The sequence below is a fragment of the Anomaloglossus baeobatrachus genome, chromosome 5 (assembly GCF_048569485.1).
Source record: "Anomaloglossus baeobatrachus isolate aAnoBae1 chromosome 5, aAnoBae1.hap1, whole genome shotgun sequence".
In the NCBI taxonomy this organism is placed as follows: Eukaryota; Metazoa; Chordata; class Amphibia; order Anura; family Aromobatidae; genus Anomaloglossus; species Anomaloglossus baeobatrachus.
In genome coordinates, this window is record NC_134357.1 from 317,435,459 (window position 1) to 317,461,688 (window position 26,230).

At 43.9% G+C, this 26,230-nt stretch overlaps 1 protein-coding gene across 1 annotated transcript in view; it reads left to right on the forward strand.

Annotated features, from left to right (window-relative positions):
* The window catches only part of SLC16A3 (solute carrier family 16 member 3), a 75,045-nt gene extending 63,596 nt beyond the window's left edge, over positions 1-11,449 (forward strand). Inside the window, exons 3-5 of the mRNA XM_075347522.1 lie at positions 7,961-8,104; positions 8,299-9,066; positions 10,536-11,449. Coding sequence (XP_075203637.1) covers positions 7,961-8,104; positions 8,299-9,066; positions 10,536-10,825 — 1,202 coding nt within the window. The 3' untranslated portion in view covers positions 10,826-11,449. The remainder of the gene's footprint in view (positions 1-7,960; positions 8,105-8,298; positions 9,067-10,535) is intronic.
* Positions 11,450-26,230: the final 14,781 nt, after the last annotated feature.

The following is a 26,230-nucleotide window of genomic DNA, read 5'->3' on the forward strand; positions in this document are numbered from 1 at the left end:
TTGATAGTTGCTATGGCAGCCGGGAGCTTCCTGAAGGATCTAGGAGCTGCCATCTTTGGACTCCCAAGAAAAATAGGATGGAGATTTTGTCATTTTATGTTTTTTGTTCTATATATTGCAAAATTAAACAGTATATAGAAGAAGCAATTAAATGATCACAGGTTAACAAAAAACATTTCATATCTTCGTCTCCATAAAAGCCTGATTAATGAAGATATATCTCTCTATCTATCTCTATCTATATATCTATCTACATCTATATATCTATCTACATCTATATCTATCTACATCTATCTCTATTTCTATCTATCTCTATCTAGCTATCTCTATCTATCTCTGATATATTTATCTAATATATAATCTAATATATAAAGCTGAATGCGTGTGTGTGTATGTTTATGTCCGGGATTGGCATCTGCACCGTCGCAGCTACAGCCACAAAATTTTGCACACTCACACGTCTGGACCCAGAGAGCGTCATAGGCTATGTTTTGAGGGGACATTTTAACCCCACGCTTTACAGTTATTCGTCAAAAAACCTGCCTCCATTAAAGTGAATGGAGCTGGGAGCCACAGTGCAGCCAGAACTTCAGAAGATTGTGCAGCCACGCCCTTATATGGAATGTTGGCGTGTCACAATGCAGCCAGGGAAGAGACAGACACAGACAGGGTAAGAAACAGACATAGACAGGGTAAGAGACAGACACAAAGAGACAGACAGACAGACAGAGACAGACTGACAGGGAAAGAGACAGACAGGGAAAGAGAGAGACAGGTTAAGAGACAGATACAGACAAAGAGACAGAGACAGACACAGGGAAACAGACAGACAGGGAAAGAGACAGACAGGGTAAGAGACAGACAAAGACAGGTAAAGAGACAGACACAGGGAAAGAGACAGAGGGAAAGAGGAAAAGAGACAGACAGAGAAAGAGACAGACAGGGAAAGAGAGGGAAAGAGACAGACAAGGAAAGAGACAGACAGGGAAAGTGACAGAGATAGACAGACAGGGAAAGAGCTAGATAGACAGACAGGGAAAGAGATTGAGACAGACGGAGAAAGAGACAGAGACAGTCAGACAGACAGGGAAAGAGACAGACAGACAAAGAGATAGAGAGAGAGACAGAGAGATATATACAGAGGGGGAGACAGACATCATAATTACATTTCTATCTATTTGTTTTGTGGTTTTTGTGTGCAGAATACATTTTTGTTAATACATTCTATTTTGTTAACAGCAGTTATCAACCCGGGCGAAGCCGGGTAGTACAGCTAGAGATTATATATATATATATATATATATATATATATATATATAAATATAAAATTAAACCAGGCAGCAAATGTAGAAAAGAGAAAAAAAGAATATTGAGTCCCATGTACCCAGCTTTATTAAAAAGGAAGGGGTATTTGTATGTTGAGCTGTCATTCTTTGCCTGGATTATTTTTTTCCCTACAAACCCTCTTGGGTTGCTGCCAGGCACACAGTCGTTCTCGCAGTTGTTGAAGCCTCTATGTGATTTCTCTTACAGAGCCGGATAAGCCGGACCAGGATAAGGACGGTGTAATCCAGCCTAGTATTGTATCTAGCTGCTGAGTGAAGACAGGCTAATGGTCCAGCTGGACTGGCAACCTGTCAGTTATTTACATGGATCAGCTATCTTTCAGTCTTCTATAATGGTGGTCTCATTTTATTACAAACAAAAGAATATGAAGGTCCATAATTTATAATTACATGTAATGACGTACCACGCAAGTCCCCATAAAATGTAAGAAACCTCCAAATGACTTGTAATACTGCATAATATAAACCAATTAAAAAACAAAAGCTTGTATCAAAAAAAAATCTAAAAGTTTATTAAACAATTATAGACACACAAGCAGGCAGACATAGGAGGATTCATTATAGAAGACCCGATCAACAAAGTCCTGCCCCGATGCTCAAGGAACTGCACGACATTTTCTGATGTTTGGACAAAGATTACTCTGCAATCAAGACTTGGATTTATCAGCTAAAAGTATCATTATCACCAGCATCCTAGCGCAATCATAGAACCCATAGGTTATAGGGCAAAAACCTGGTGATTGCCTCCCTTTAATGTTTATATATATATATATATATATATATATATATATATATATATATATATATATATATATATATATACATACATACATACACATACATACTAGCTGTACTACCCGGCTTCGCCCGGGTTAATAACTGCTGTTAACAAAATAGAATGTATTAACAAAAATGTATTCTGCACACAAAAACCACAAAACAAATAGATATAAATGTAATTATAATGTCTGTCTCCCCCTCTGTATATATCTCTGTCTGTCTCTCTATTTGTCTGTCTGTCTCTTTCCCTGTCTGTCTATCTCTTTCCCTGTCTGTCTATCTCTGTCACTTTTCCTGTCTGTCTCTTTCCTTGTCTGTCTCTTTCCCTCTTTCCCTGTCTGTCTCTTTTCCTGTGTCTGTCTCTTTACCTGTCTCTTACCCTGTCTGTCTCTTTACCTGTCTCTTACCCTGTCTGTCTCTTTCCCTGTCAGTCTGTCTGTCTGTCTCTTTGTGTCTGTCTCTTACTCTGTCTGTCTGTTTCTTTCCCTGTCTGTGTCTGCCTCTTTCCCTGTCTGTGTCTGTCTCTTAACCTGTCTCTCTTTCCCTCTCTTTCCCTGTCTGTCTCTTTGTCTGTGTCTGTCTCTTTCCCTGGCTGCATTGTGACACGCCAACATTCCATTTAAGGGCGTGGCTGCGCATTCTTCTGAAGTTCTGGCTGCACTGTGGCTCCCAGCTCCATTAGCTTTAATGGAGGCAGGTTTTTTGGCGAATAACTGTAAAGCGCGGGGTTAAAATTTCCCCTCAAAACATAGCCTATGACGCTCTCGGGGTTCAGAAGTGTGAGTGTGCAAAATTTTGTGGCTGTAGCTGCAACAGTGCAGATGCCAATCCCAAACATACACACATACATACATACACACACACACATACACACATTCAGCTTTATATATTAGATATAGATTATATAGATAGATAGATAGATAGATAGATAGATAGATATAGATATATATATAGATATATATAGATATATATACACACACAGTGTGTGTGTGTATATATATATACACACATATATATATATATATATATATATATGATATATAAATTATTTTTTCCCATATCACTATCTATACTTAAAAGAAAATAATTTGTTGATTACCTATATATTAGAGCAAAGTGGGATGAACCTGCTGACTTTTAGCAGTAGTGGCTGATTATATGTTGTGCAAGGTATTTAGAGCGTGTCTGACAATGGCTTATCCATTCTCATTCAGTATACAGCCCTGTTTAGGCAAGCTGCTAGTTCATTTGTAATAAAAGAGGGGTTAGAATTAAGGCCCCGTCACACACAGAGATAAATCTTTGGCAGATCTGTGGTTGCAGTGAAATCATGGACATATTGTTCCATTTGTACACAGCCACAAACCTGGCACTGATTGTCCACAATTTCACTGCTACCACAGATCTGCTGCACATTTATCTCTGTGTCTGACAGGGCCTTTAGTGTAGCATGCCTCGAGGCGGTAACCGTGGGTGAGCTCTGCTTCATATCAGACTCATTAGGAAACTCAGGTACAAAGGCTAGCAGGTAGTATACTTGTAGTTACCTTATGCATAGTACAGAGGCATATGCGTAATGGTTTTGAGCGCCGCCACTTTACTTGTGAATGTTACAGAGGCAGAACAGAAACGGTGAACCTCCATCTTCCCCATACAGGGCTACACTGGTCAATGTGTTACACTGTGATCCCTGTATCCAAACTAATTGGTGTGATCCTTTACAAGGGCCACTCCTAGAGCTCTTTCCCTGTTCTTGTGTTCTCAGCTGGGCATATCCTTTTCCTTCCTAAGGTCCCCCACGACTGGCCAACACTAGACTCACTCTCACAAGAGTCTCAGTCTAAGGCTGTAGTCACATTAGCGTATGGCATCCGATGCGAGAGCTTAGGCTCTGCTGCGAGCGTGAGCATAGTGTCGTGCAACTATGACCCGATCTTCCGATCGGCTCACAGCTGCAAAGCTGAAGGCGGGCGCTGCGGAGGAGAGGGAGGGATTAATTTCCCTATCTCCTCCATTGTCAGCCTGTGCGTATACCACACTGCACTTGGATAACATCCGAGTGTAGTCTGATATTTCTCTCGCACCCATACACTTGAATGGGTGCGAGTGACACAGCTCTCGCAGACAATCGCAGCATACTGCGATTTCTTTGTGGCGCCCCTGAATGTCAGGTGCAACAAGGTACTGCATCTAACCCTGGATTCCTGGAAGACCAGTGCTGGTAACCACCACAACACACACACACACACACACACACACACAAATCCACGCCCTTTTCCCCAGACTGGGTAACAGGCTGGAGATGGAACTGATGGATGGCCACCTATTGGTGGTAGTCAGAGACCTGGGAGGAGGAGGGGCTAGTCAGTGGAGTGGACGGACGAAGGACATCTTGTCAGATATTGAAAAGTCAGACAGTCAGTCAGAAGTTAACAAGCTGACAGAAAGTGTAAAGTGACTACTGAGTAAAAGGAATACGGATGCCAGGGAGAGTACGGTGAGAGTACTCACTGGACCGAACACCGACGGAGTACAGAGCGATAACAATCTGCCCGGTGAGGGGACCATCAAGGACCTTACTGAAGTTAGTGTCCAGGGCACAGGAGCAAAGAGGGAACCTGGCAATGGGGACAGAGGTCCAACCCAAGAGAGGTTCAAGCTGCCTGCCATACGAGCCAGGACTGAGACAAAAGGGGGGGACCCCAAAATACACCAGGCCACGGGGACCCACCAACTACAAACTGGTGCATGGAAGTAAAGCTCACCAGTTCACTACACCAGCACTGGAACAAAGGGAATACCGGATTGGTAGAGACCAGCACCATCCGGGTTGCAGCAACTCCAAACCAGTGAGTAAGGCACAAGTTAAACTGCAGCCCCTGTGTTGTCCAAATTCTTCCTACACCTCTGCATCTATTTACTCCAACCACCATCATCCTCCCCTGGGGCCTAGCTCTACTTGTGAAGAGCCATTACATCTAAGCTGCTTAATACCACCAGCCCCGGCAGTGAGAGACTTTGCAGCGGCGGCTTTCCTCATATAGCCGCATACCGCAAGTGGCCTCACGAAAAACACTTTTTTTTTATTTGTCCCTTGTACAATATCCCCTTTTAAGCGGCCCCCACGGTCACGGAACCGAGCAACGGCCATCCGGCGAAATATCCCAGTAATATACAGCCCAGAACCGAGTACCCCAAAGCCCTGGGGTGCATCATTTTCCTCAGTCCGTTTAGGGCTGAGGAAATACACAAAAATCTGAGCTGCAGCATAGTCCTACATGGGGCTGAGTGCAATGCGAGATTTTGTCACATTGCACTCGTGCGAGTCATACGCAAGTGTAACTCCAGCCTAACATGTATCACCCTCTTGCCTGTATGGTAGATCTCTGTCACCACTAAAGTTACTTGTTGGACTTGCTCCCTTGTTCTTGACACACACACACACACACACTCACACACACACACACACACCACTTCTCTTATTTCTGAAGGTGTCCCCCTTAACTACCCTTGAACCAGTAACTGACTCACACTGGTCTCTATCACGCTTCTCTCTCCCTGGCTGACTAGGTATTAACCCTTTCCTTTCCAAATAAGACTATATAAGGGTAAAGAGGAACACATTGACCTCTTGTGGCAGGTGATTAATACTGCAACTCACAGAGAAATTAACACTTTTTACCACAGGATAATGCAGAAATCAAAACATTACATTAATATGATTGGTGTCTTGAGGGTGGAACTTGACAGCCTGTCCACATCCTTACATTAGCACTTATAGAAAATCTATGGGCACCTTAAGGAATTGCTCCAACAGGATGTATCTGCTGTGACATTCTTGTTGGGCAAATGTAATTTGATTCTGCAGCATATCAAATTATGTTGCAAATCCTTAGCCACCACACTAGTCTATTTACTTTGTTCTATAAGTGGATTTTCCATCCTGAAATCGCCCTGTGGGAACATGCCCTTAAAGTTCAGATGTGAATGACCTTTGCAGACTGTTATAGCTGCCTTCACGATTATTGATCTGTTGTTGCCATACTAGGTCCTATAAATTAACAGGTAGTGTCCAGCGCTTCTCGTGCACATTATCTGGTGTGGTTAGTTGACATTAAATCGGCTTCTGTCACAACCGTCTCTTACTAATGAAGCCTAATCCGTCATTTACTGAGAGCTTAGCCTGTCCAGTATGACACAGGGATACTTAATCTTGATTCCCTGTAAACATCCATTGTCTTGCACAATGAACAAGGGAGTGGGGCTCAGTAAATGATCACATTTTAGATTTTATTTTTTTCCTTGCAGTATTGGAGAAAAAAAATCGGTATAGGTTTTCTATGTATAAACTATCCTCATTTGAGATTACCAACTGGTTTTAAATGATGAATATTGGCTGATTTCATTGAAATTGGCAAAGTAAGTGACGGTCAACACCCTATTTCAGGATTTTACCATGCTAAATTCTTTGTGGCTTCTAGACCTCCTCCAAGGGCATGTGCACATGACATTTTTTTAACATTGGCAAACCCATGAAGTTTTTCAAGAGGAAGACACTCCAGGAAACAATTCTTGGTGTTCTTTTTCATGGATTCTTTTTTTGAGCACGTTCACAATGTTTTTGACCGTCAGATTTTATTTTTGTGTTGTTTTTTTTTTAATCCATTCCACAATGAAGAAACTGCTAATAATGTTTCAAGAAAAAACACTGGCAAAGCACTGAAAAAGATGTGTCTTTTGATCTTTTCCATTTTGACTTGTATTGTAAAGTTTTGAGTGACTTTGGGGTATATAACGCTTGAAGAATAATCAGCTCAGTTCTTTTAACTGTTGGCATCTTTGGAGCTCAGAAGACTGAACATATGAATGAACAGCAAGTCGATTTTAAATAGAAATGCAGCTACTGGTTCTTTTGAGCATTTAGTTAGTGTTTTTTTAAGAAGGTTTTATAAGCAGAATCCTCCTAAAAAAAAAAGACAGTCATCACATACCATATATCCAGATTTACATATTATACAGGCTAAGACCCCCTTCACACGTCAGTGAAAAACACACATGTTTTTCACTGACGTGATAAAAGTACGTATGTCTCTCCTTGGGCTGTGACTATGGCACACGTGTGATCTCTGTGTGCTATCCGTGATAATACATGGAGATCAGGCACTTATACTCACCTGTCCACGCTCCTGCTCTTCATGGTGCTGAAGTCTCCCGCGATGCTGTGTCCAGCCGACGCTGTCTCACCGCTGCTGCTGCTTCTGGAGCCATGCAGTGCATATGTATGAGCATAATTAGCTGGCCTGGAAGCAAAGACAGCAGCGGCTGAGGACAGCGTTGCTGGAGATGGGCGAGTTTAAAAAGCTTTTTATTTTAAATGTACATGATTTTCTCATACATATTTCATGAATCAGACCACTGTGTGGTTCGTGGGACATCAGTGATGCCGGAGAAAAACGGACATGTCTCCGTGCGGAACACACAGGCATGGATGTGCGCCGCACGCAGACACGTCATTGAGAAATAACTGATGTTTGCGCAGACTCATTGATTTTAATGTGTATGCGCATGTCTGTGATTCTGGTACATATAAAAAACTAAAACTGCAACCAGAATCACTGACGTGTGAAGGGGCACTAAATAAAAGGTATGACTAAATCAGAAAACTATGGCTAGTTTGAAAAAGTATAAAATCAATTTTCTCTGGAAAATGCCTGAATTGCATAATTATATGTAATGCAATATGGATGTCTCTACTGTATAATTGTAAATAATTTTGTAAAATACTATATATTTTTCACATTTTCTTTGGCTAACTGCTTTATTTTATGTGTTAGGTCCTATCTGTAGTATCTGTGTGAACCGGTTTGGATGTCGGCCAGTAATGATGGTTGGTGGTCTATTTGCCTCACTTGGGATGGTGTGTGCGTCCTTTTGTACAAACATCATAACAATCTACCTCACTGCCGGAGTCCTCACAGGTAGGTTATATCATTTTGGCATTTGGGTTAGTGATAATATGAAGGGTATTATTAATTGACAATGAGCACATTTTATAACTTCAAAAAAATTCAACACTGCAAAAAGATGTGTGTATGTGTATATATATATATATATATATATATATATTTTTGGTTTTTTTTCCATGAGAACTCATGTTATTCCTCTGCGACAGGTCTTGGACTGGCATTGAACTTCCAGCCTTCTCTCATTATGTTAAATCGATACTTCGACAAACGTCGTCCACTTGCCAATGGATTGGCAGCTGCTGGAAGCCCAGTGTTCCTTTGTTGCCTGTCTCCATTAGGACAAATTCTTCAGTATGAATTTGGCTGGCGGGGAGGCTTTCTTATATTAGGAGGTCTGCTTCTTAACTGCTGTGCATGTGCTGCACTGATGAGACCACTAGAGGCACCAAAGACTGCGAAAGAAGAGACCAAAGAAGAAGAAAAACCCAAACCTAAAAAACTGCTCGACTTTTCTGTGTTCCGGGATCGTGGATTTGTCATCTACACTCTAGCGGCTTCTATTATGGTTTTGGGGCTTTTTGTTCCTCCAGTGTTTGTGGTGAGCTATGCAAAAGACATTGGAGTTCAAGATACAAAAGCTGCTTTCCTCCTTACTATTCTTGGATTTGTTGACATATTTGCACGGCCCACCTGTGGTATCATTGCAGGACTGGAGTGGGTTCGTCCACGCTGTGTATATCTGTTTGGCTTCGCCATGGTTTTTAATGGATTCACAGATCTGATGGGATCCATGTCAGATACCTATGGAGGCCTAGTAGTTTTCTGCATCTTTTTTGGAATTTCATATGGGATGGTTGGTGCTTTACAGTTTGAGGTCCTCATGGCAATCGTTGGCACACAGAAGTTCTCTAGTGCTATTGGATTGGTTCTTCTGATGGAAGCAATGGCTGTACTTATTGGACCACCATCAGCAGGTAAGCTCAGAAATGGACATTCTTGGTATTATTTTTTCTTTCCTTTTTGGGAAAGAATACATTAGTGACTCTTTACATTTCAGGATTTGAGCTAAATCAAACCAGCTAGCAAAATGAGTAAGCTACATAAAAGAAGATTGCTATTACTCATGGGAACTTAAATATTACCACTGGTGATTAGGGTAATATCCCCACCTTTTTAATTGAACCTGAAACATTTAAAAATGATTGGTCAATTTAAAAGCTTCTGTATGGAGATACAGTATTATCCATGAGAAGCAATGCTTTCCCCTAAATTTACCAGTGTGAAAAGGCACTAGAAAAGTGTCTCTCTTACTGGCAGACCTTGGGCCATCCAGATATGACATGAGCCCTTAAAGAACATTCCTTATAGAAGCACTGTCACAAAACGTTTTCTTTTCTAAACCTGTGTAAATGTACTGTATATGTAGTGTAAGTGCAGTAATATACTCACCAATTGTGGCTTACAGCAAAGCTCCGGTCCTACTGGGTCACATTACAGCTATTCCGACTTGTTTGATCACACAATGCCAAATGTGTGAGCCAAAAGTCATTGTTACAATGTAATCCTGTAACACGTGCTGCAGAAGATGGTACGGAGGCGAGCAGGAGTGGACCCACTGGACCACAGAGGGGACCCGGGCTCACCTTTTAGAGGTAGGAGCTTAACTAACCACGTTGATCAGTCAACTCCCCTAGTGGGACAGTGCCTTAAGTACCCAGTGCCTATCAGCAATAGGCTTCGAGGAAATTCCAGGAAATAACATGCTAGCCCTTTAAAGGAGGGGCAGAGGTACGTGCACAGACCACGGAAGGAGGAAGCAAGGAACACTCATGTGGAGGACCATGGGGAAGCTAGGCAGCTTGGTGTTGGCCGGCCATGGCGGTGAGTGAGTTGGGCATCCCTGCAGGGAGGAGGGTGAGCTGTGAAGGGACCCTGGCACTACAAATCCCATGGAGCATCATTCTGACGCTCCATAGGCTTACATTGAAAAAGACACAGCTCAAATATAGGGTCTTGTGGGATCTGGTAAGTCAGAATAGTCATCACATGATGTGACATAGAAGATGGGGGTTGTGCTAGAAACTGGGAAAGACTGCAAATGGTGAGTATATTACTGCCCTTGCACTACATATACATTTACATAGGTCTAGAAAAGAAAATGTTTGGTGGGAGTGCTTTGTTAAGGAAAGTTGACTTTCTATGCAGCTGTTGAGTATACCTTTACTGAAAAAGCAATCTCATTTTCACAGATTAAACAGACAAAGCTGGAAATGCTCAACGGAGTGTGTGTGTGTGTGTGTGTGTGTGGGTGTGTGTGTGTGTGTGTGTGTGTTCCAACCAAATCCTCAATCACTGAAGTTGGCTCCAAACACCATGTCTGATGTTGATCTAAAGTATTCATTTATGCTCCTCATATTGATGACCAATTTCTTATTATACACAGGGAAAATTCTGGATGCAACAGGAAGATACATGTTCGTTTTTATTATTGCTGGAACTGAAGTGGTCACTTCTGCAATAGTTTTAACTTTTGGCAATTTCTTCTGCATAAAGAAGAAGCCTGAAGAACATGGACATAAAGAAGAGGTTGCAGAAATAAGGGAGATCAGTAAGCCTGAAGATCTTGCCCTCCAAGAAGAGAAGGTGGAATCTGCCGAGGCAGAACAGTTCTTAAAAGATGAAGAGAAGGAGAAAAATGGTGAAGTTATAACTAATCCAGAAACCTGTGTGTGATGGATGACTGGACACTTAGCAGAATTTATTTCTAGGATTAGCATTAGGGCTGTGCCAATAATTGATCACTCCAGTGTATTCAGGATAATAAATCACATTTGGAGAAGTGGAAGCAGAAAGTCATCGTTTCTCACAGTCCAAGATATTAGCTGATAATTATTGTAAACGGTTATATCAACCAATTGAACTTTAGTGTTTGGGTTTACACTGTTTTTAGATTTTAACTTTTTTTTGTGTTCACTGTAAATTTATTGTTTATATTTATTTTTACTTTACGGTGTCTCTATATGAACTTTTTATTTCAGATTTTGATTTTTGTTTGTTTTTTGGTATTACACTGAAGTCAGTTTTGTTCATATAAAACAGATTTTTTTTAAATAAAAAAAAAATAGTTGTGTGCATTTTATTTAAATATACGTCTTTTACGTGAAAGGCAATTATCGTAATAATGCAAAAGCCTTTACAAAGTATAGGCATAGGATCATAATGCTATTTCTTAAAGAGTTTGTCATTAGACAATGCCCTGTTATTTAAATCAAGCTTATTTCTTACATTTCTTTTTGTTAAATTTTCATTTATTTTTTATCAAAATCTTTATAAAAAAATAAAAAAATAATCCTGCTATTTTCACACTGGCCACTGGTACTTTTTTTTTTACACACAGTTTCAGTTTGTTTTCAGGAAGAGTTTTCAGCAGGTTCATTATCAGAGACCGGATTACAGTGACAGATAACACCTCTATACACAGCTGATAACAGAGGGTCCACTAATCACAATAGGTGATATCACAGCTCCTACTGATCCCCCTCCCTTCAAAATTACCTTTGCACATGCTCATTAGCTGCTTCTAAGCAAAAGATAGGGTCCGATTTTGATCATTGAAGGTAAAGCAAGTTAGGTCCCAAGTCATCAGTGATTACCCTAGAAGTTGCAAAATTTTTATGCAGAGTAAAATGTGTATCACGAAAAATATACATGCATTAACACTAGAAGTCCCAGAAATTTCGAGCTCCATAGGGTTCCAATGGTAGAAATGTTAAATGACCCCTCTCTGGGACTTCTAGTGTTAAAATGTAAACATTATATGTTCAAAACCAATTTGTTGGTACTAATATTCCTAAATAATGTGCAAAATGTGAGCAAAAACGTGAGTAAGTAAACGCTATCAACAGAAATGAAATAAATATATTGGGGGGCCTAGTAACAACTGCTCTGGCCCTAGTATCCCCTACCTTGCTGCGGAGGTTGGCACACTAAATTGGCATGTGTTGTCCCCACTCGATGCTAGTTGAAGTGCATTACTCAAGACAACCCCTTCTAGTTTGTCCAAAAGGTTCAATGTGTCTTGGACATAAGAGGGCAATGAGATAAAACTTCTCAAGACCTTATCGATATATATATTGCAATTTTGCGCGATAGAATTGATCCACAATACCATGGGGCGCCATTTTAAAGGGAAACAAGAAGACTGGATGGTGGGCAACGAGCAACAGGATGGCTGGAGTGATTTGCAGCGAGGTTTGTTTTTTCCTGCCCCTTTTGCAACTTACATACATAATTGGGTTACGAACAAACCTACATAACGCTTGTGTCCTGTAATCTGCGCACTGTATATTGGATCCAAAGTGATACTTCAAACTGAAGAAAAAAAAAAAACAGAAAAACTGCAAAAATCTGTTTTAGAAGAAGAGATGGATTATGAATTCACATAGGGATCAGGTAACATGGTATCTATTGAAGTTTATCATTGAGGAGTTTGGTAATGGATTGACTGAAGCAGAGACTATGCTGTTGCAGATTCTGGTAAGTGTTTAATATCACCCAGTACTTGGCTTCAAGCCCCACTTCTTAGTACTGATGTATAACATCCCCTATACTGCTGCTTCTGAGGGTGTGCTACATAGTGATAGAGACTTGGGAGTGCTTGTTCTGCTGTGTATGGAAGACACCAAAGGAGCTAGCCTCTATTCACTGTTCTTGGAGCCTGTCAAGTAGAAAGCAGGTGATACAGGGGCAGATAGATCATTGGTGTAAGAGGTCAGGGGGGCCATTTTTACCTCCAAAGTAGGTGCAATTTTACATTTTGACAAGCTCCTGGGCTGCAAAGGGCCCATATGCTTCAAAGTCAATGGCTACTCACTCTCCCCAGTCTCACAAGCTCGTTGCCTCGGGGTAACCCTCGACTCTGCTCTATCCTTCAAGCCACACATCCAAGCCTTCTTCACCTCTCTTCACCTACAACTCAAAAATATCTTCCAAATCCATGCATTTCTTAACCAATAATTATAAAAAACACTAGTGCATGCCCTGATTATCTCCCGCCTCGACTACTGTAACCTCCTAATCTGTGACCTCCCTTCTAACACTCTTGCACCATTCAAATCTATCCTAAACTATGCTGCCCAATTAATCCATCTGTCCCCCCCCACTACTCCCCGACCTCTCCTCTGTGCCATTCGCTTAACTGGCTTCCCATCGCTCAAAGACTAGTTCAAAACACTACCCATGACATACATAGCCATCCACAACCCGTATCTGCCTTATATGTGTGACCTGGTCTCCCTGTACCTACCTGCATGCAACCTCAGATCCTCACAAGATCTCCTCTTCCCACAATCGCATGAAAAACTTCTCCTGTGCCTCTCCCATACTCTGGAACGCTCTACTCCAGCATATCAGACTCTTGCCTACTGTGGAAAGCTTCAAATGTAACCTGAAGACGCACCACTTCCGACAAGCCTACAACCTGCAATAACCCTCAGTCCGCTATACTACTGCACGACCAGCTCTGTCCTCAACTACTGTATCCTCACCCATGCCCTGTAGATTGTAAGCCCTCACGGGCAGGGTCCTCTCTCCTCCTGTATCAGTTTGTTTTGTATTGTTCATGATTATTGCACTTGTTTTTATGTATACCCTTTTTACTTGTAAAGCGCCATGGAATAAATGGCGATATAATAATAAATAATAATACTAGTAATAATATGCGACTATTGCACTGGGGCCTTTTCCTGTCTGTGTCCTCCAGTGATGTGATAAATGCAGGATACAAGTCATAGAATTGCCACAAAGTGTTAGTCATTATGTACACACGACTGACTATTCTGAAAAGTCACTATAGGACGTAGAGGATGCTGAGCCTCTGAGCCTGCTGTTCCACTACGCAATACTTTGCAGCAAAGTCTTTCTGTTGAATGTTGGAGACTGGAAGCACTCGCACAGTTACAATCTCCAATTGTGCAGCTTGTACAACACCTGGCAAAAATTATGGACTCACCTGGCTCTGAGGATGTTCATTCAGTTGTTCACTTTTGTTTAAAAAAAGCAGATCACAGACATGGCACAAAACTAAAGTCATTTCAAATCACAACTTTCTGTCTTTAAGAAACACTAAAAAAAAATCATGAAAACATAATGTGCTAGCCAGTAACGGTTACTTTTCAAGACCAAAACGGGGAAAAATTATGGAATCACTCAATTCTGAGGTAAAAATAATGGAATCATGAAAAACAAACAAACAAAAGAACAGTCCAATACATCACTAGTATTTTGTTGCACCAGCTCTGGCTTTTATAACCGTTTACAGTGTCTTAGGCATGGACTTAAGGAGTGCCAAACAGTACTCTTCATCAATCTGGCTCCAACTTTCTGATTTCTGTTGCTAGATCAGCTTTGCAGGTTGAAGCCTTGTCATGGACCATTTTCTTCAACTTCCAAAGATTTTCAATTGGATTGAGATCCGGTCTATTGGCAGGCCATGTCATTGACCTTATGTGCCTTCTTTCAAGGAATGTTTTCACAGTTTTTGCTCTATGGCAGGATGCATTATCATCTTGAAAAATGATTTAATCATCCCCAAACATCCTTTCAATTGATGGGATAATAAAAATGTCTAAAATTTAAATGTATACTTGGGCATTTATTGAAGATGTAATGACAGCCATCTCCCCAGTGCCTTTACCTGACATGCATCAATGACTGTGGAAATTTACATCTTCTCTTCAGGCAGTCATCTTTTTATTGTTTAGCTTTTCTGTATGTAAATCCCATTTCCTTTAGGTGGCTTCTTAAAGTTCGGTCACAGACATTGACTCCAGTTTCCTCCCAATCGTTCCTCATTTGTTTTGTTGTTCATTTCCTGTTTTGGAGATAATGCTTTAAGTTTCCTGTCTTAACGCTTTGATGTCTTCCTTGGTCTATCAATATGTTTGCCTTTAACAACCTTCTCATTTTGTTTGTATTTGGTCCAGATTTTTGATTTGGAGATAATGCTTTAAGTTTCCTGTCTTAACGCTTTGATGTCTTCCTTGGTCTATCAATATGTTTGCCTTTAACAACCTTCTCATTTTGTTTGTATTTGGTCCAGATTTTAGACACAGCTGACTGAACAACCAACATCTTATGCAACATTGCGTGATGATTTACCCTCTTTTAAGAGTTTGATAATCCTCTCCTTTGTTTCAATTGACATCTCTCGTGTTGGAGCCATGATTCATCACAGTCCACTTGGTGCAACAGCTCTCCAAGGTGTGATCACTCCTTTTTAGATGCACACTAAGGAGCAGATCTTATTTGATGCAGATGTTAGTTTTGGGAAAGAAAATTTACAGGGTGATTCCATAATTTTTTACCCTCATAATTGAGTGATTCCATAATGTTTCCCCGTTTGGTCTTGAAAAGTAACAGTTACTGGCTAGCACATTATGTTTTCATGATTTTTTTTTTAGTGTTTCTTAAAGCCAGAAAGTTGCCATTTGAAATGACTTTAGTTTTGTGCCATGTCTGTGATCTGCTTTTTTTTTTTTTTAAACAAAAGTAAACAACTAAATGATCATCCTCAGAGCCAGGTGAGTCCATAATTTTTGCCAGGGGTTGTATGTCGCATTGGGCACATGGAGGTCTGGACTGCTGTATTTTCTTAATTGCAGTAAAGAAAAACAGACTCAATTGGGAATGGAATGGTTAATTTTCCATGTAAGTTGCCTAGAATATAAATGAAAAACATTTTGAAGAAAGCATACTATGAGATCACAGCACCATTGTAGTAAGACAATAGCGCTTTGAATAAGGGCATCTATTAATAGCAATAGCGGAGAGCAGCCAATGTAAAGGATCCTTGAGGTGGAGTTCTGGGATGGATATAATGGAGACATGTTTAGGGATCAGAAGCTGTCATGGCTCTCATTTTTGTATCTCAAGTGTCCCGTGAAAATGAGCACAGAAGTTTCTCAAATTATGTTAACTGTACACGGGTACAGAATCATATTCAAATGTAAGTGAAAGTGTAACCGTCACTTTAATTTCTATTTCACGAATCAATAGTACACATGAAAATAAGCAACTTTGTAATATATCTTATCAGACAAATCTGCTTCTTGTTCTACCAGAATTGATAAGTCATTATTAAAATTCCCAGTACTGATGTAAAAATCTGTATTCAGTGAAGACTTTCCAATTACTGAGATAGGAGATGGCAGTTGGTGCTGATGAGATTCTATGAGGATGGGAGGAGGGAGGAGATAGAGGCAGAGGGAGGAACTACAGGCAGAGGGAGGAAGTAGAGGCAGACAGAGGAGGTAAAGGCAGAGGGAGGAACTACAGGTAGAGGAAGGAGCTAGAGGGAGGAGGTAGAGGCAGAGGAAGGAATTACAGGCAGAGGGGGGAGGTAGAGGCAGAGGGAGGAGTTAGAGGCAGAGGGAGGAGTTAGAGGCAGAGGGAGGAGGTAGAGGCAGGAACTACAGGCAGAGGGGGGAGCTAGAGGGAGGAGGTAGTGGCAGAGCTCCGTCCTTCCACTCTTCTATGTAGATACAATCTCATCAGTAACAGCTGCCATCTCCTATCTCAGTAATTGGAAAGTCTTCACTGAATACAGATTTTATCTCAGAATTGAGAATTTTGATAACGACTGATCAATTCTGGCAGAGAAAGATAAGATATATTACAAAGTTGCTTATTTTCATGTGTACTATTTGTTTACGAAGTAAAAAGTAAAATCACGGTTCCTCTTTAAGCTGTTTTCTTGCCTTGCTTTCACCTTTTATGTGTAAGGTAAGTCTGTCTCCAAATTTGTACAAGTGTGGACTGGGCTTTGATATCTTTTATTCAGTTTGTCAAATTTCTTCATTTTTTTTTTTATAAAGATTGTATTTCTTACAGATACACCAATTTTTGGCAGTATTGTTTCAGACCTGAACATTGTGCAGTTCTTGTGCTGTTAGTACTGGTAAGTAATAAATTCACAACTGGCTGTTAGCTGTTGGGAGTGCACTCTATGTAACCTTACTATCCGATCAGGGCAGCTGCTATTACTGGGTTCACATCCCTTTGACAGGGTTAATGGTCCTATCCAGTTCTCCACATATTCATACATTTCTAGGAATAACAGTTATAGCACAACTCCTAGAAAAGTCACTACACAATAGTTGTTTCATGTGCAATACAAGCCTGCACTAAACTAGCGGACCTCACCTTTTTAACTGCTAAGTAGTGATGAGCAAGCAGTACCATGCTCGGGCCTCGTAACGAAGCTGAAATGGGCTTGAGTCATTAACAGAGTTTAATGGAAGTTTATAGGGAACGCAAGCATTTTTTCAGAAGAACTTCTGGAAAAATGCTCGAGTTCCCCATTGACTTCCATTATACTTGGTTAACAAGTCAAGCACATTTGAGCGTCAAAAAGCCTGTTATGAGTACCGAGTACCCAAGTATGGTAGTGCTCGCTCATCACTATTCCTAAACAACTAAACAACCACCACCATACAGTATCATTGAAGCAGGCTCAAAAGCTGAGTAGCTATCAAACATGAGTAATTGACGAGATTGGAGCTAGCTCCAATCATGTTTCACTCCATAAATACAGCTGTCAGGCACGAGAGTGACATTTAAGAGGCGTCAACATGATATCCGTCCCTTCGGACGGCCACCAGCACCACGCATGGTGCCGATCAGTTGCCATGGCAGCCTGGGGCCTCTGGTTATCTCTGTGTCGATGTTAAATCTCCTACGGTATTAGGCCCAGTTCGTGGCTGCTTGTCAAAGCAGACCAATGAATTTGTGACGCCCTGGACTAGCCAGGTAGTCACAGGTAGGCCCTTGCACAAACACCATCCCCTAAAAAGGTACCAGCAGCCAACCTTAAAACCCTGAGTCACCCTTCTCAGAACTTGACGTTCACACCCAGGCCACGCCCACCGAGGAGTTCGGAGAGTCTGAGGCGGGAAAAACAGAGGAGTTGAGTGGAGTTGAGAGGAGTGAGTGGAGTGACAGGAGTGGAGGAGAGTTGTAGCAAAGAGGAGACATCTGTCAGGGATCTGGGTTGGAGCCCGGATACCCTGTGGCCAGGAGGCAGACGTTGGTGGCCGCCTGCAGGAGCTGGGATTACAGCCAGTGGAACCGTAAGGGACCAGGACCGGGTAGTGGCCCGCCGGTACCGAACCGGGGAACAGATTGGAAACCGGAGCACCAGGAGGGGTACTCAGACCCAGTACGAGGCCCAGAAGCCACTGGACCAAGTCGAATTCACTGATTGGGGTCTGGACTTTAGGTCCTTTCCAACCCAAGACCCGACTGAAGACAACAGCCCAACCATAGGGATAGAAAGCCACCGCCCAGGCATCGAGATCGCACGGGCCAGAGTCTGCGTGCAAAAGGGCTCTACCGGCACACACACACACACAGCTGGGGAGCGGACTACCGTTGCTAAGGCATAGGAATCACCATTCTACTAACAGCGAGGTTCAGGAGAAAGGCGGAAACCACCAACCTGAAAAAGGCGAGAAGCGCAGCCGGCTGCGGGCACCGTCCACCATCTTGTTTGGTTTACCAGAGACTCCAGTGTATCTGTAATAGTGAGTACAACAGTGCCCTCGGGCTGCGCACAACATCAACAAGCCAGCACCCATCTCCCCGCCTCAGCACCTCCCTCGGGCCCCCCGGGACCATCAACCCCTACCCACGGAGGGGTCAACACCAAGCTGCGCAACACCGTCCTCGGGAGCCTAGTCAACGGCAGCGGTGGTGTCCATCCATTCACCACAGCCCATGGGTGGCGTCACGAACTTAACCCTCAAACACAACCGCGGCCTCGGCCGTGGACCGTCCCACCGAACACCACCCCTCACGTAGCGCCAGCACCCCTTCAGAGCGACGTGACCCCCCTGGGTCCGGGAGGAGCTCGAGCCACCCACCGACGAGCCCAGATCCGAGCGGCTCGGAAGCCGGCCGAGCCCCGGGGCGGTACAAATTCACAATACACTGCAATAGTACAATATGCAGTATATTGTATGGGCAATCAAGTGATTGCAGATTTAAGTCCTCTAATGCAGGGTTCCCCAGCTTCAGTCCTCAAGGCCCACCAACAGCGCATTTTTTCAGGGTCTCCTTAGTATTGCACAGGTGATGGAATTATTACCTGTGCAGGTGATTAAATTAACACCTGGGCAATGCTATGGAAATCCTGAAAACATGCTCTGTTGGTTGCTCCTGTGGACTGGAGTTGGGGAACCCTGCTGAATAGGTCTCATTAAAAAAAGAAGAAAAAAAAAAAAAGTTAACATTTTTCTCCTTTTCCCCAAATGAAAATAAAATTTAAAGGGATTTTGCTCTACTATAACAATGTTTCCACTTATTTCCTGCAGTAATAGACCCTGTACTCCCCTCCCGTTAGGCTCTGTTCCAGCAGTGTTGGTATCCGCGGTTCAGGTCTCACGGGACATTTGACAACATGCGAGCCCCGCGTCTACTCACAGCCAACGTCTCTCCTCCCGCCTTTGGATCAAATGAGTTAAATCAACAGGATGGGACTCTGCGGATGCCTCTTCCTGTTAAATGCTCATTTGGTTAGGTCCTAAGTTATCACAGTGATTACACTAGAATTGTGGCAAAATTCGCAATCTTTTTGCACAGAGCAGCGTAGGGACTTTTGGCGTTTTTCAGCCAGCTACATGGGGAGTAGCAACACCCACTCTTCTAAGCACAAGAACTCATCTTTCTTCTTTCTACCGAGCAATAACTATTTATGTAATGTAAGGCTATTCATTTTTTTTTTGTTGCATAGTTCTGCTTTCTTTGGGGGCAGAACAGAACAGAATTCCTTAGGACTGCCAAGCCGTAAATACCAATAAACAAAACAAAAAAAAAAACTCCCGCAACAATAAAAAAACCTCACTGCTGGATTGTCAGTACTTATATTTGGCATTGGAAGGCTTCCCTCACTTCTAGAATCTTTCTACATCAGCAGATGACTTGTTTAGCTTTGGTAGCAGTAGTTGTTATATAGATATTACATGTACCAACCAGAAGACAATTACAGCGTTTGTAGCTATAAACATTGCAATGTTTTTCCCCTTATTTTATGTAAATATTTAGGCTGTCTGCTATAAAAAGGCAGATAAACCTGAGAGTGAAACTCCATGCTTATGTACTGTATGACTAAGGCTTCATTGAAAACAGAATTGCCAGCACTTCCTAAACTTATCTGTTATGTTCAGTTTGCACCAGTTCAGACTATAATATCCAAAATAACAGCTGCACTAAAGTAAAGGGAGGGAGAAAAACAGAAGGATATAAATCGTGAAGATTGGAATGTGCATATGCATTACTGCCCAGAAAACATGAAAATCTAAGTTGCTTCGCAAAAAAAAATGGCCAAATTTACTTGTGCCCAGCTACCACGCCAAGGTGCAACTCATGTCCTTTGTCAGTGCACTCCCCCCAGTTACTTCAGGTGTTTTAATTTTTCTTTTGCGGGTTCTATTCTAGCCCATAAAAGAAGTCCGTTTGGACACGAAGAGAGGCATAAAAATTAGATTAGGACCCAGTTGAGAGTTGCACCTTGGCGTGGTAACTGGGCACAAGTAAATTTGGCCATTTTATATTTGCGAAGTAACTAATTTGTTTCATGTTTTCTGGGAAGTAATACATATTCACATTCCAATTTTCACTATTTACATCCTTCCATTTTTCTCCCTCCCTTTACTTGAGTGCATGTTATTTTGGATATTTATTATAAGGCTTCAGACATCCATGAATCATGTATTTGTTTTTTCAATGGTTTCCATGAATATAATGTACCCATTAAACTATGGTGCTGTTCACATTCCCGTGTTTTTTTTTGCAAACACAAAAATTCACGATGACATGTCTATTTTAGATTTGAGCCACGGACCAAAATTACCAAAGCAAGTCTACGTGTCCATGATTGTAATGTGCAATTTATTTTTTTTAATGCGAAAGTCACTGAAGAGACCTTGATGGTAAGAACTAACACACAACACAAACAATAATGGAAAAAAAAAAAAAGGCTTTAAAAACTTTTAGGATTTACCACTATACCTCAAAATCATATTTCCAGAGGTGTGAAGAGAAGGGAATTTTGTTTACTTACCGTAAATTCCTTTTCTTCTAGCTCTAATTGGGAGACCCAGACAATTGGGTGTATAGCTACTGCCTCCGGAGGCCACACAAAGTATTACACTTAAAAGTGTAAGGCCCCTCCCCTACTGCCTATACACCTCCCGTGGGATCACGGGCTCCTCAGTTTTAGTGCAAAAGCAAGAAGGAGGAAAGCCAATAAACTGGTTTAAACAAATTCAATCCGAAGGAATATCGGAGAACTGACACCATTCAACATGAACAACATGTGTATACAAAAAAACAGGGGCGGGTGCTGGGTCTCCCAATTAGAGCTAGAAGAAAAGGAATTTACGGTAAGTAAACAAAATTCCCTTCTTTGTCGCTCTATTGGGAGACCCAGACAATTGGGATGTCCAAAAGCAATCCCTGGGTGGGTAAAATAATACCTCGTGATAGGGCCATAAAAACGGCCCTTCATTACAGGTGGGCAATTGCCGCCTGAAGGACTTGTCTACCTAGGCTGGCGTCCGCCGAAGCATAGGTATGCACCTGATAATGCTTGGAAAAAGTGTGCAGACTCGACCAAGTAGCCGCCTGGCACACTTGCTGAGCCGTAGCCTGGTGCTGTAATGCCCAGGACGCACCCACGGCTCTGGTAGAATGGGCCTTCAGCCCTGAGGGAACCGGAAGCCCCGCAGAACGGTAGGCTTCAAGAATTGGTTCCTTGATCCACCGAGCCAGGGTGGATTTGGAAGCTTGCGATCCCTTACGCTGGCCAGCGACAAGGACAAAGAGTGCATCCGAACGGCGCAGAGGAGCCGTGCGGGAAATGTAGATTCTGAGTGCTCTCACCAGATCCAACAAATGCAAATCCTTTTCACATTGATGAACTGGACGAGGACACAAAGAAGGTAAGGAGATATCCTGATTGAGATGAAAGGGGGATACCACCTTAGGAAGAAACTCCGGAATCGGGCGCAGAACCACCTTGTCCTGGTGAAACACCAGGAAGGGGGATTTGCATGACAGTGCTGCTAGCTCGGACACTCTCCGAAGAGATGTGACCGCTACTAGAAAGGCCACTTTCTGTGAAAGGCGAGAAAGGGAAACATCCCTCAAAGGCTCGAAAGGCGGCTTCTGGAGAGCAATTAGAACCCTGTTCAGATCCCAGGGCTCTAACGGCCGCTTGTAAGGAGGGACGATATGACAAACCCCTTGCAGGAACGTGCGTACCTGAGGGAGTCGTGCTAGGCGCTTCTGAAAAAATACAGATAGCGCAGAGACTTGTCCCTTAAGGGAGCCGAGCGAGAGACCTTTTTCCAACCCGGATTGTAGGAAGGAAAGAAAAGTAGGCAAAGCAAATGGCCAGGGAGAAACTCCCTGAGCAGAGCACCAAGCTAATAATATCTTCCACGTCCTGTGGTAGATCTTAGCAGAGGTTAGTTTCCTAGCCTGTCTCATGGTGCCAATGACCTCTTGAGATAATCCTGTAGACGCTAGGATCCAGGACTCAATGGCCACACAGTCAGGCTCAGGGCCGCAGAATTCTGATGGAAAAATGGCCCTTGAGACAGCAAGTCTGGTCGGTCTGGTATTGCCCACGGTTGTCCTACCGTGAGATGCCACAGATCCGGGTACCACGACCTCCTCGGCCAGTCTGGGGCGACGAGGATGGCGCGGCGGCAGTCGGACCTGATCTTGCGTAGCACTCTGGGCAACAGCGCCAGAGGTGGGAACACATAAGGCAGCCGGAACTGCGACCAATCTTGGACTAAGGCGTCCGCCGCTAGAGCTCTGAGATCGTGAGACCGTGCCATGAAGGCCGGGACCTTGTTGTTGTGCCGGGACGCCATTAGGTCGACGTCCGGCCTCCCCCAGCGGCGACAGATCTCCTGAAACACGTCCGGGTGAAGAGACCATTCCCCTGCGTCCATACCCTGGCGACTGAGGAAGTCTGCTTCCCAGTTTTCTACGCCCGGGATGTGAACTGCGGATATGGTGGATGCTGTGTCTTCCACCCACGTCAGAATTCGCCGGACTTCCTGGAAGGCTTGCCGACTGCGTGTCCCTCCTTGGTGGTTGATGTATGCCACCGCTGTGGAGTTGTCCGACTGAATTCGGATCTGCTTGCCTTCTAGCCACTGCTGGAAGGCTCGTAGGGCAAGATACACTGCTCTGATTTCCAGAACATTGATCTGAAGGGTGGACTCTTGCTGAGTCCACGTACCTTGAGCCCGGTGGTGGAGAAAAACTGCTCCCCACCCTGATAGACTCGCGTCCGTTGTGACCACCGCCCAGGATGGGGGTAGGAAGGATTTTCCTATGGACAGTGAGGAAGGAAGAAGCCACCACTGAAGAGAGTCCTTGGCTGCCTGAGAGAGGGAGACCTCCCTGTCGAGGGACGTCGACTTCCCGTCCCATTGGCGGAGAATGTCCCATTGTAGTGGACGCAGATGAAACTGCGCAAAAGGGACTGCCTCCATTGCTGCTACCATCTTCCCTAAGAAGTGCATGAGGCGTCTCAAGGGGTGCGACTGTCCCTGAAGGAGAGATTGCACCCCTGTCTGTAGTGAACGCTGTTTGTCCAGCGGAAGCATCACTATCGCTGATAGAGTATGAAACTCCATGCCAAGGTATGTTATCAATTGGGTTGGACTCAGATTTGACTTTGAAAAGTTGATGATCCACCCGAAACTCTGGAGAGTCTCCAGCGCAACGTTGAGACTGTGTTGGCATGCCTCTTGAGAGGGTGCCTTGACAAGTAGATCGTCCAAGTAAGGGATCACAGAGTGACCCTGAGAGTGCAGGACTGCTACTACTGCTGCCATGACCTTGGTGAAGACCCTTGGGGCTGTCGCCAGACCGAAAGGCAGGGCTACGAACTGAAGGTGCTCGTCTCCTATAACGAAGCGTAGAAAACGCTGGTGCTCTGGAGCAATCGGCACGTGGAGATAAGCATCCTTGATGTCTATTGATGCTAGGAAATCTCCTTGAGACATTGAGGCAATGACGGAGCGGAGGGATTCCATCCGGAACCGCCTGGTTTTCACATGCTTGTTGAGCAGTTTTAGGTCCAGAACAGGACGGAAAGACCCGTCCTTTTTTGGCACCACAAACAAATTGGAGTAAAAACCTTGACCTTGCTCCTGAAGAGGAACAGGGATCACCACTCCTTCTGCCTTTAAAGAGCACACCGCCTGCAGAAGAGCCTCGGCTCGGCCGGGAGGCGGAGAAGTTCTGAAGAATCGAGTTGGAGGACGAGAGCTGAACTCTATCCTGTACCCGTGAGACAGAATGTCTCTCACCCAACGGTCTTTGACATGTGGCAGCCAAATGTCGCCAAAGCGGGAGAGCCTGCCACCGACCGAGGATGCGGAGAGAGGAGGCCGAGAGTCATGAGGAAGCCGCCTTGGTAGCGGTTCCTCCAGCTGCTTTCTTTGGGCGTGACTGAGCCCGCCAAGAATCTGAGCTCCTCTGATCCTTTTGAGTCCTTTTGGACGAGGAGAATTGGGACCTGCCCGAGCCTCGAAAGGACCGAAACCTGGACTGTCCCCTCCTCTGTTGGGGTTTATTTGGTCTGGGCTGAGGTAAGGAAGAATCCTTACCCTTGGACTGTTTAATGATTTCATCCAATCTCTCACCAAACAGTCTGTCACCAGAAAATGGTAAACTGGTTAAGCACTTCTTGGAAGCAGAATCTGCCTTCCATTCCCTTAACCACAATGCTCTGCGTAAAACCACGGAGTTGGCGGACGCCACTGCCGTACGGCTTGTAGAGTCCAGGATAGCATTAATAGCGTAAGACGCAAATGCAGACATTTGAGAGGTTAAGGACGCTACTTGCGGCACAGGAGTACGTGTGACAGTGTCAATCTGCGCCAGACCAGCTGAAATAGCTTGGAGTGCCCATACAGCTGCGAATGCGGGAGCAAACGACGCGCCGATAGCTTCATAGATGGATTTCAACCAGAGTTCCATCTGTCTGTCAGTGGCATCTTTAAGTGAAGCCCCATCTTCCACTGCAACTATGGATCTAGCCGCAAGCCTGGAGATTGGGGGATCCACCTTTGGACACTGGGTCCAGCTCTTGACCACGTCCGGGGGAAAGGGATAACGTGTATCCTTAAGACGTTTGGAGAAACGCTTATCTGGATAAGCGTGGTGTTTCTGGACTGACTCTCTAAAGTCAGAGTGGTCCAGAAAAGTACTCAATTTACGCTTGGGATACCTGAAATGGAATTTCTCCTGCTGTGAAGCTGACTCCTCCACTGGAGGAGCTGGGGAAGAAATATCCAACATTTTATTAATGGACGCTATGAGATCATTCACTATTGCGTCCCCATCAGGTGTATCCAGATTGAGAGCGGTCTCAGGGTCAGAATCCTGATCAGCTACCTCTGCCTCATCATACAGAGAGTCCTCCTGCTGGGACCCTGACCAGTGTGATGAAGTCGAGGGTCGCTCATAGCGAGCTCGCTTAGGCTGTCTGGGACTGTCGTCCGTGTCAGAGCCATCACACCGGGATGCATGGGACCCCCCCGGAGCACGGATTTGTTCCAAATGGGGGAGGCCAGTGAGCATTGAATCAACAGTGCCCATGGTCTGAGCTACCGGTCTGGACTGCAAAGTCTCAAGGATTTTAGACATAGTCACCGACAGTTTATCAGCAAAAACTGCAAACTCCGTCCCTGTCACCTGGACAGTGTTCACAGGCGGTTCTCCTTGGGCCACTTCTAGCAGAGACCCTGGCTGAGCAAGTGCTACCGGGGCCGAGCATTGCACACAATGGGGGTCAGTGGCACCTGCCGGTAGAACAGCCCCACATGCGGTACAAGTAGCATAGAAAGCCTGTGTCTTGGCCCCCTTGCTTTTTGCGGACGACATGCTGTTGTCTAGCAATCTAGGAGGGTATATAGCCAAGAATAGCGACCGTACAGTGCACTGTATAGCATACAAGCATAAAGTACAAATGAACACTTCGGCACTAATGGGGTCAGCACCCGAGGTGCCTCTTACCGCCCGCTGCCAGCGGGTGTGTGGTCGCCAGAATCC